This window comes from Mya arenaria, chromosome 2 (genome assembly GCF_026914265.1).
Source record: "Mya arenaria isolate MELC-2E11 chromosome 2, ASM2691426v1".
NCBI lineage: Eukaryota > Metazoa > Mollusca > Bivalvia > Myida > Myidae > Mya > Mya arenaria.
This window is the reverse complement of record NC_069123.1, coordinates 13,954,455-13,964,867: the sequence shown is the minus strand read 5'-3', so window position 1 is coordinate 13,964,867 and position 10,413 is coordinate 13,954,455. Positions and strand designations below refer to the sequence as shown.

The window sequence follows — 10,413 nt, the reverse complement described above, 5'->3', positions numbered from 1 at the left end:
TTTTCCTAAATCCTGCTTGCGCTTCAGTTTAAATGGAGTAATTTTCGGCCCATGTATTTAATCGATTACTTATTATTCTTGTGAAAAGTTTCCCTAAAGTACTTAGTAAGGTAATTCCCCTGTAATTTTCTGGGAGGTTTTGGTCCCCCTTCTTAAATAATGGTATAATATAGCCTACCGTCCATTGATTAGGGAAGTAGCCTTGTTTCAATATATTATTAAATAGTGCACTGAAATAATTCGATAAGTAGGAAAAACAATATTTATGAAATTCATTTAATATTATTAGATCGGGTCCTCCCCAGCGCCCATTACTTAATTGAGAGCATACTTGTTTGATTTCTTCTTTTGAGATTTCAATATCTAACTCTGAGAACATTATTTGCAATTCCCCATTTAGAAATCTGTTATTGAAATATTATGTATCTTCATCCTCTTGATAGAAGACAGAGTTTGGGTCGTTGATAGATTTGAAATATTGCTCAAATTGAGATATAGTTACGTTTAAAGAATTCTGTTTGTGATTTTGACAGTCTTTTAACATGTTCCAATACATTTTTGCATTTTTATATCTAGCATCCAGTAGCTTCTCGGTGACGCTTTTGTCGAGTTGATAACGTTTAGACCGCAAAAGAGTTTTATATTCGGTTCTAGTTTTAGTCATAGCTGACCTATTGTTTGGCGAATCGTCGTTTCTGTATTTATTAAGTTTTTTGAAAAAATCTTTGCGTTTATCCTCGCATTCATTATCGAACCATTTATTAGTTTTGTTACTAGAAGGCCTGTTGCGATGACCTGTCTTTTTCTCAAAAAAGGGTCACATATGTTACCAAACTATGCGTAAAAAGTATTTAAGGTATTAGCCACATAATACACACTTTTTTAAAAGCTTTAACCGACAACATAGTTATAATCACGGTACACTATGGGACTTTTATCCAAATTTCAAAGATTTTTTACCGTGAATTAAAAAAGTTATTTATGTTTCATTACACCCACCCCCAAACTCCAAGGGCTACAAAGAGCGACAAGTAAATATTTTGCCTATATTTGAATTTTTTTCGCATTATCAGAGATTATGAAATAAACACAACAGTTTCTGGTAAAATAAACTTCAGTTAACAGAAAACTAAAGTTCAAACGAACACATTATTGAAACACATGGAAAAAAATCATTTTGATTGATCTTATGATTCTTCGGAAAAGAGCAGTTTTTCGATGTTTGAAAATATATAGCAGTTTTATAAAATTCATAAAAAATAGTTAACTATAAGGCAAGCTGCTGAAATCATTTTAGATATTATCTATGATGTCTATTGAACAATTTAAAAGACAATTTATGATAGTTTACCGTCCAGTTTTGAAGAAAATATACATAATGTCATGTTACCATACATTTTTATAGCTAATAAAATGCTTAAAAATCAACTTTTTCTTGTAAAAATTTATAAAGCTTAATTGGACTTATTCATAAAATGTACTCTTTAAAATAAATGAATTTTACTTATGATACTAACTCAGAATACAGAGTTTAAAACAAATGAGTGTACTTTTAAACTAAAATATGTGAAGAAACAAGAACACTAAGTGGGCTCGCCGCTCCAAAAATATCAGAGTGAAAGTTCTCAACTAATGTTGTTGTTTTTTAATATTATAACATGTAAACAATCTCTGTGGGTAATTTGATGTCTATCTGTTTTATTTTGTCATTGGTATTCTAACAATTAGTTTTTTTTCACAATAATTATTCACTCTTCAACAGTTGAAGTTTGCTCTGTTCCCAGGCTTTGTACTTGTAGTGTGTGCACAGATGATAAATACTCAATGCTGAGTCAATGCTGATTTGGTTTTCATGCACCTTCAGGTACTTTACCCATCAAGAATGTTTAGTGCTGTAAAGGAAAAAAGTTGTACTTTAAAGCCTTTCTAACTAATTAGTATAGATAATTATACTGCCATACATATACAATATAAAATATAAACAGTTTAATATTTCTCGACATTATTTTGAAAAAACAACAACAAGCTGATACATACATGTATATATATAAAGAAAATTATTAAATTTATCAATAAAATTCATCATCATCATCATCATCATCATCATCATCATCATAATCATCATCATCATCATCATCATCATCATCATCATCATCATCATCATAATCATCATCATCATCATCATCATCATCATCATCTTCACCACCACCACCACTTGACCACCATCACCACCACCACCACCACCACTTGATTATTGAATACAGTGTGTTTATAAAAACAAAAACCAAGTCAAATATGTTTTATATGAAATACTCACATTATCTCGATCAGATGCGACTGCCTTGTGGATGGATATGGCTGTCAAATCCGCTCTCATGGATCCAACATAGTATTAAATGCAGGCTGGAATTCTTCATAACCCAGTGTTGTTGACTAAGTAATATTCAGTCATTTTCCTGCCTGAAAGAAATAAGACTTCTAATTATCAACCAGCAGAAACTACCACCGTAAAATACAAATGCACAAGTATTATACATTCTGCACTAATATCTGTTTAAGCCAAGAGTAAGGGTTGGTAGGCACAAATGTGTAGTTGTTGTGCATATGGTTGATAATGATTCACAACAGTATGGGGTTTTAACGAGAACTAAACCAAGCCAATGAATGTCAATAGTGTCCTAGCAGATGCGGCTTCAAGCCCCAAACCATATACAACTTTTTTTCACAGGTTAATTTTGAAAATATGCATTTTGTAAACAAAGAACGGGCATGTACATGTATTGTGGTATGTTAGAAATAGGTCACGTACCAAAACACATCATTTTTAAACAAAAATTTAAGTCGAATATTTTTCTAAGATAAAACAATCAATTTAAAGATTACATACTCATATCATATCTTAAACATAAGTTATGTACATAAGTACATATAAAAATATGTAACATGTACATAAGTACATGTAAAATATGAACATGCTGTCTAAACATTTAGCTAATAAAAATGATTTAAGAATTCCAAAGATAAATTAAAAACAAACGTTTTTGAACACATCAACGTACAAAACTGCTCAAGGATACTTACATTCAGAGCCCTTTGATACGAATATCTGAATATCCCAGTTCCATGCCGATTGTTGACAGTTCGTTTTTTCGAGAGAAAATCTTCTCTTACGCGTATATTTCACTTATAATCCATGTTTTACTGTAATGACTCAAATTGTTAGATGTATCGTAATCAACTGTCAGCGTGTACTTTTAATGCTTATTTATTTTAAACGTATATTCATGAGAAAAACATCACAATGTTTCCAAATCCTACGATGTAGAAATTCCATTATTGACCTATGAATAGCCGGGAAATACCTTCTGTTTCTAAAAATAGCAACATCAGGTACAGGCCGAATACGCCCGATGTTCGTCGCGATCTGTTACGGCGAGTGGCGATATATGTCGATGTTACCCGATGTTTCCCGAGTTGTATTACATGGCTAATACCTTAAGTTTTCTTCTATAAGTTGCTCTTATCAAATTAGTTGTCAATGTATCTAATTTTTATTTGAACGCTTCATTTCCCAGAGCAGATTGGAAATTTTCAATTTTGTCATTGTCCCATCTATACAGATAATCTATGTATCGGTTTGCACTATATACCTCCCTTTTATTTACAGTGTCACGATGGTTTGTATTTAGCCCTTTTAGTAATGAAAATGATATTGCACAATGGTCACTCATAATGTTTGGATCGTGTATAGTAAAAGACGATATGTGTGGGATTAATGTCGGGTTACATAACACATAATCAACCACACTACGACCATTATATTTTATACATGTAAACTTCCCGATACCCTTATCATTACCCAACCTACCATTCATTATTCGCAGAATTAATAATCTACCGTTTTCGTTTTTAATTGAGTCTTGGGTATTTCTAGCTAAAAAATCGTCTTCCATATAATCGTCCGGCATTAAATTGATGTTTTGTAAAAATTCTTCCTGTACAAAATCATTTTACTTTCCTACCCTGCTATTTAAATCGCCTAAGATAATATAAGTTAGATTTTCAAAATCATTATCAAAATCAATAATGTCATTAACAATATAATCAAATAAATCTGTTTGTGCAATTCCTTCGCGACTACTATTTGTAGGTACATTGTAACATAGACATACAAAGTAATCATCGTCTAAGCCCACTAAGTGGGATTTGAGTTTTAACCATAGCATAGAATCATCCACCGTTTTAACTAATGAAACATAATTATGAATAGCATTGGAAATGTATACAATAAGGCCACTACTATCATGATTGAACTGCTCTTGAGTGTTTCAATGTCCTGTGAAGAGTGTAATACGAAAAACCTTCCACACCATTATCATAAAGTTCATTTGACCATGTTTCGGTTAATAAAATGATATCATGATCATTGAAAAATTGATATTAAATCGTCAGTTTGCGATTTGTTATATCTACGACCAACAAGTCCTTGCTCATTCAACAAACAAAATTTTAAGTCATTTCCTCCACGCCTCCCTAATCCGCGGCTGACCCCTGACCCGTATCAGCTGGTGAGTGGGATGAATTATCTCGATGCTGGTTTTCCCGTGGTTTATTTTTAGCTGCTTGCCTTGTTCTGGCATCTGATTCACGTGAGGTCGGTGCTGATGTTTTTTTGTGTTTTATCGTGTGTGTTTGGATTATAAGTGTTAGTTTTGGATTTACGTACACCCGATCGGCTTCTCGATGGCTCTCTATGATGGACTGTGTGTGCGTTCACTGCAGATAAGACGTTGTTTACATACTAATTTGCTGCTTCCCCGGCATGTATATTTGGTTCGGATACATGTATGTCACGTGATGGCGATTGAGCCGCATGTATGTTGTTTACCTTTGAGGGGGCGTGTTCAAAAGGTTTGAAAACATTGTCTCGAGGAGTGCTGTCACTGATTGGTTTCTGATTGTTGATTTTTGTTGTCTAAAGTTTTGTTGTGAGACCGTTTCAGGAATCCTGTTGCCTCTAAGTACTGTGTACCACTCTGGGAACTTGTCATCCACAAATCTATCGTCTATGGATAATTTAGCTGGGAACTTTATTTGCACCTTTTTCTGTGTTGCCTGGCATCTTTTACAGCATTTGAGTTATACAGTTCTTTCCTGGCCCTCATAATTTCCTGTTGATATTGGCGATCAATGCCGTATCTTGTACCTTTTAGCATGTATGCTTTCTTTAGAATTTCTTCTGTATCTTGATAGTAGTGAAATCTAGCTATAATAGGTCGTTTCGGGTCTGTCCTTTTATCTCTTGGAACGTACCTTATATTTCCAAGGCGGTGTGCTCTATCTATTAATATATCTTCTGTTTTCATTTCCATCTGTTCTTCCAAGAGATCAAGTATAATTCTAGCTTCGGAATTCCCTTGGTGTCCATTTTCACTGATGCCATAAAATATCAGGTTATTCCTCATGTCCCTAGCCTCACTATCTAATGATTTGTATGCTAGTAATTTCAAAAGTCGATCATGCTCACTCAGTTGTTTTTCAATTTCGATAACTCGATCATTTACAAAATTGATATTGATTAATAACTCATGTATGTCCGAAAGGCATTTGGTTTGATTTTGATCTACTTTTAACAGTGTCTGACTATTTTGATTCATGCATTTAAAAATATGATTCAATTTCTCATCTTGTGAGAACTTACTGAAGCTATCACTTGTAACACTACTCTGACTCCCCAAGGACATTCTTTTTCTCTTAGCATCTCTCTGCTTATTGTTGATCACTGTCCAGTTTTCATAACCGCCATTTTGAATTTCACCTGAGTCCGTCATTCCTGAGAATCTATTTTGAGTTTCTACACTATATCCAAGTCCACTTTCTGTCGGAATTTGTAAATCTGAATCAGGTAAATAATCTGCTTCTTCCTCACTCATGTTTTATTTATTTTTTTGCGCTACCTAGCAATAGATCCTTGTTTTTATGTCTGATTAAATGTTACACATATGTGTGTAATAAGTATGCAGCTTCTTTTTCGGCCAAAACCAATATATTTTCATAGCATGTGTATTGAATATTCCGGGAATAAGTTTTGTCTGATGCTTTTATACGTTAAAATAAGATAAACGTCATTCAAGGCTAACAATGTTTCCCTTTGTCATGTTTCCGAACAATGGTCTGTAAAATACGTAAAGCCGATACACGAAAGTTAAATTTATCAAAGAAGAAAAAAAACAATATTCGGTCGCTTCTTTTATGCAGGCAAATTCCGCCCGCTTCTATAAACTGAGACAATTTCCACCCGCTTCTATAAACGAAGACAATTTCCACCCGTAATTTAGTGGAAATATCTACTTCCGGTGTTCATGAAATGAAATATAATCGTTATCTCATTGAGATTTCATTGTTTTGCCTAAACCCACGTCATAAGATTGGATGGCTTCTGCTACGGCGCGTTGCGGGTGCGGCTTACACGCGTTTATGTGGCGGTCAGACTCATGGACGGTGTCCACTAAGTTGTCCACGTTCTAACTAGAGAAGGTTTGGTATGATAATTACCAGATTATTATAACAGATTATTTTCTAAAGGCAGTGACCTATCTCAAATTTTAATTCTTTAAAACAATGTCATATCAAATGTCTCTTACTGATGCATTTTGTTTACAGAAAATCTTGAAATAAAGCACTGTTTACATATATGTTTAGCTTATTTCCGATATACTCCTATTTAGCCTTTTTTTGTCTTCACTGCTTTAGTGATATCGACAAAAGTATGTTTGTTAGTTAATCCGCCAATTTGGTAATTTGTTGATTGTGTTTCTTATGATTTTATGCTCTTTACCCGGCCCTAAGAAACAAGAAAATATAGTTTGATGTTTTTTATGTTTGTGATTTTTTTTATTCGCTCCTAACTTCAAAGGGATATTATATTATTTGGTAGTTTATAAGTTTCCACAGCAGCTAATTGTCACGGTCGCCGTAGCCTCTTCTTTGGCAGCTAGGGTTGCTGGGGTACACGTCTGTTCCTGGTGGTGCGTCGCACCATGCGACTCTTGTACACTAGAATGAGAGAAAAAGTTTAAAGAAATACTCATTTATTTTATTTGTAACTATGCTGATGCGTTTCGTTTCGTATTAAATGTTGCATAATGAGCGTAGGTTATTTAATTCATATAATAATATATTCACGGAGTCAGAAGCGTAGGAAGTTTGCATAAAGAAGTGGAATAGTTATACGTGACCTTCATATTGTGTGATTATCAAGAAGATATGACGTCATGGTTTGATTCAATATTGGGTTTCGATTGGATTAGCGCGACGTCGTATAACCAATAATAGTTGACGTTACAACTTTCAGTTATTCTTTGATTCAAACGTATGTTGCAGTAGCATTTCTATTAAAAAACAAATACAAATTGCAGAATTTACTGCTTATTTTCATTCGTTATGAATTATGATTTAAAATGTAAATAAAAATATTGATAGCATTTTTTCTTACGTTTTTGTTGTATGAAAGCAGTAGGGCTAGCGAGCAAATTACTAAGAAACGCTGGCGCGCTTCATGGAATGTTCTCGCGTACCATTTTGCGTTCTTATAACATAAACGCAAGAAATAATGCGATCAATCCTTAATTATCTTTAAGACTTACAGCTGGTATTCCTGTGGTTGGATCGGGAATTGGTGGGTTTACTGGACATGAACAAAGGTTGCAATGAACACGTGATCTTGATCCAGCTGGTAGGAAAGTGTTAAAAACGATACAACCTGTTGAAAGTAAAGATAATGAGAAAATACTATAGTTGTAAAACAAGATAAGTGATTAAATGTCAGAGAGCATATTGTATATTACAGTAATACTATTGTTTGCAAAAGAACCTAGCATTTCAATGCTCTAAAGCACTGACTATTCGTGTTTGTTTCTCTACCCAAAACCACCAAGTGAACTAAGAATCAGTGGCAACCTAATCATGTTGCATATCAATCGACAAACAAACAAAAACCTGTATACCGCCTTCAGCAAATTGGGATATCATTGACCGTTTCACACAATAGGCCGCCGTTAAGGCGCTACAACTTGACTGTCTATTCGCAGCAACTTGCATTGTGATCTCAATTTGTTCAGTTGATTAACGAGCATGTTTCTCTTGGCTTATTTGCAAACAGTAGTAAAATTAACATAATGAAAAATTATCTGCAAAAACCTCATTTGAATTGATGAGCATATGCTTACAAGTAAGTCAACTGACAATGAGTCAAATTACCGTATATATTAATATTCTAAACGCATCGAAAGAACTATTATCTCAGGAAGCTATCGATCAAAGAGGAGCCTTAAACATTCAAACAAATGTCAATGAACTGAATCCCATTGTATTTAAATACAATGGTAAACACGCAGTTATGACAAGCTTGTTTTTAATTATTCAACAACATAACGTTGTAAATAGTATTACCTGTTTTGCACACACAGTTGTATCCGTTCAAACAGCTCATGTTACTGTTACGTTCCACACAGAAGTCTCCGCATTTGCAGTCTGGGCTATAATGGTAATGTTAGACATATTATCCAATCTGAACAAATAAATAGAACAATCTCCAACAATGAGATTGCCTCTAGCAAGTATAAGAGATCTCAGTCATAGCAAAGTTTTCGTAATTTATTACTCGCCAAAAACGGGGGTATTACGCGATTGCATTTTTAAAGTCACGTCGACATACACCTCTATGAAGCACTCGAGGCCACATTGCCTATCAAAGCGTATTGTATTCACTATGTGATGTTCAAATATCCGTGTTTTATTAGAACACATTTCAAAATACAAATAATTTAATACAGTCAATGTACACACATTCTAAAACCATTGACGCACATTCACACACCATGCTATGTTTTTCATTTCCTACATTATTAATAACATTTTATAATACTTATTCTTAGAGTAATTATTTATCTTAATAATAATAATACAAACATTAACTGAGACCTGTTTCACTTATTGTAAGTCAATAGATGACGGAGCCGGGCCGTTGTTTGATTATTTACAAGAAGTTAACATACCGGCCGGGGATGAAGTCAATTTGAACTATGAACCCGGCTTTACCAAAGGATTCTAAATGTGACCAGTTATTCAGGATAATTCTAGTCTATACATTAGCTAGGTTCTATGCACTTATATTCTCAAACTCTTGTCAAACTCTTCCCAGTCTTACCCCAAAGAGAGAGAGAGATATATATAAGGTGAAGGTGTGCCGGTTCAAGAAAAGTATAAATACAACTAAACTACATCCCTTTCTACCAATAACTATTCGGCAATACACCATCAAAGCATCAGCATTATAAATGATGTATGCCTACATGTGACGAATTGATATGTTTTATTAATCATTTGTTTTTCAAAATATGTACCCTTTGAAGAATTCCGTATTTCCGTATGAGGGAAGATACTGAAATTTAATAGAATTAAAATAATAAAATTGATATAAACAAATTAAAAACATAATTACATACAGGCGCCTGCAATTCCTTCTCCTTCCATGACACAGCGTCATGAATAGCATCAACACAAAAACAACTCTTAAGACCGTCATTATCCTTCGTTGTTTTTTCTTCTACTCCGTGTCTCAAAACTTATGCTAATAAATACACTTATTGATCATTGCATGTCATTTTACGCGCTTGATATGACACGCGAGGCCACTTATGTCACTTGTTTTTTAAGCAGACTTGCGTATAATAACAAGAAAAACAGAATTGATTACTGTAGTAAACATGCATAGAAACACATTTTGCATAATTAAAAATACTGTCATGGTCACATTGTTTTCCGGACAACATTGCTGCACGAATTTACGCAAGCTACAAAGATACGAACCACAATAACGAATATTTAAGATTATCTCAAACAAAACCCTAATAATCTCTTTAATAGATCAGTTAAGCAATTGCAGGGTGACTTTGCTAGTTTAAAGCAGCTTTTGCCCACGGAAATTTAAAACCACATACAAACAATATGAGTCCGTATCTGATCTTATAATCACACACAGGAGTATGTTTTGCATTAAGCACCCAACACATATAGAACATTTGTGGACTTCACTGTTTTATCACATAGTGCTAAGATGTCTATTATATTTATTCAATTGGAGCCGGATGTACACTATTGACTGAATTCCTTTCATTACCCCTGGAGTACGCCGTCAGGGTTAAGGGCTTCAAAGTGGCACTTAAGTACATACAACTCTTATTTGACTTAAATTATTTAAATTAACCATGGCATTATCCTATGCTTTCGCGTTCATGTTAAGGGTGAGCTAAGTATGGTTGAAAAAAATTTAATAAAAGTTGAAAAAAGCTAAAGTTGTATTAATCTATTTATGTATGTCATTAATAATGTTTTTCGACATATTAAAATGAT

The 10,413-nt window shown here is 33.8% G+C and overlaps 1 protein-coding gene and 1 long non-coding RNA gene across 2 annotated transcripts; both read right to left on the bottom strand.

The window, feature by feature from the left end:
- Positions 1–1,782: 1,782 nt before the first annotated feature.
- Positions 1,783–3,494, bottom strand: LOC128243413 (uncharacterized). Its single transcript, XR_008262830.1, has 3 exons — positions 3,082–3,494; positions 2,318–2,460; positions 1,783–1,892 (listed from the first exon to the last, which is right to left on the bottom strand). It is a non-coding gene; the product is annotated as an uncharacterized LOC128243413 (long non-coding RNA).
- A 3,368-nt stretch (positions 3,495–6,862) lies between these two features.
- On the bottom strand, positions 6,863–9,712 carry LOC128221994 (uncharacterized). The gene is made up of 4 exons (XM_052930724.1): positions 9,507–9,712; positions 8,452–8,537; positions 7,647–7,762; positions 6,863–7,056 (listed from the first exon to the last, which is right to left on the bottom strand). Exons 1-4 carry the CDS (start codon positions 9,584–9,586, stop codon positions 6,958–6,960), a joined length of 381 nt encoding a protein of 126 aa, XP_052786684.1. The 5' UTR covers positions 9,587–9,712; the 3' UTR covers positions 6,863–6,957.
- Positions 9,713–10,413: the final 701 nt, after the last annotated feature.

What these genes read in the sequence shown, in the direction of transcription:
- LOC128221994 (XM_052930724.1), bottom strand. Translation starts at nt 9,586, where the DNA reads ATGACGGTCTTAAGAGTTGTTTTTGTGTTGATGCTATTCATGACGCTG. An exon ending in CAACTGTGTGTGCAAAACAG is followed by an intron (nt 7,763 to 8,451) that starts GTAATACTATTT and finishes TACTTTCAACAG; the next exon opens with GTTGTATCGTTTTTAACACT. An exon ending in CAACCACAGGAATACCAGCT is followed by an intron (nt 7,057 to 7,646) that starts GTAAGTCTTAAA and finishes CTCTCATTCTAG; the next exon opens with TGTACAAGAGTCGCATGGTG.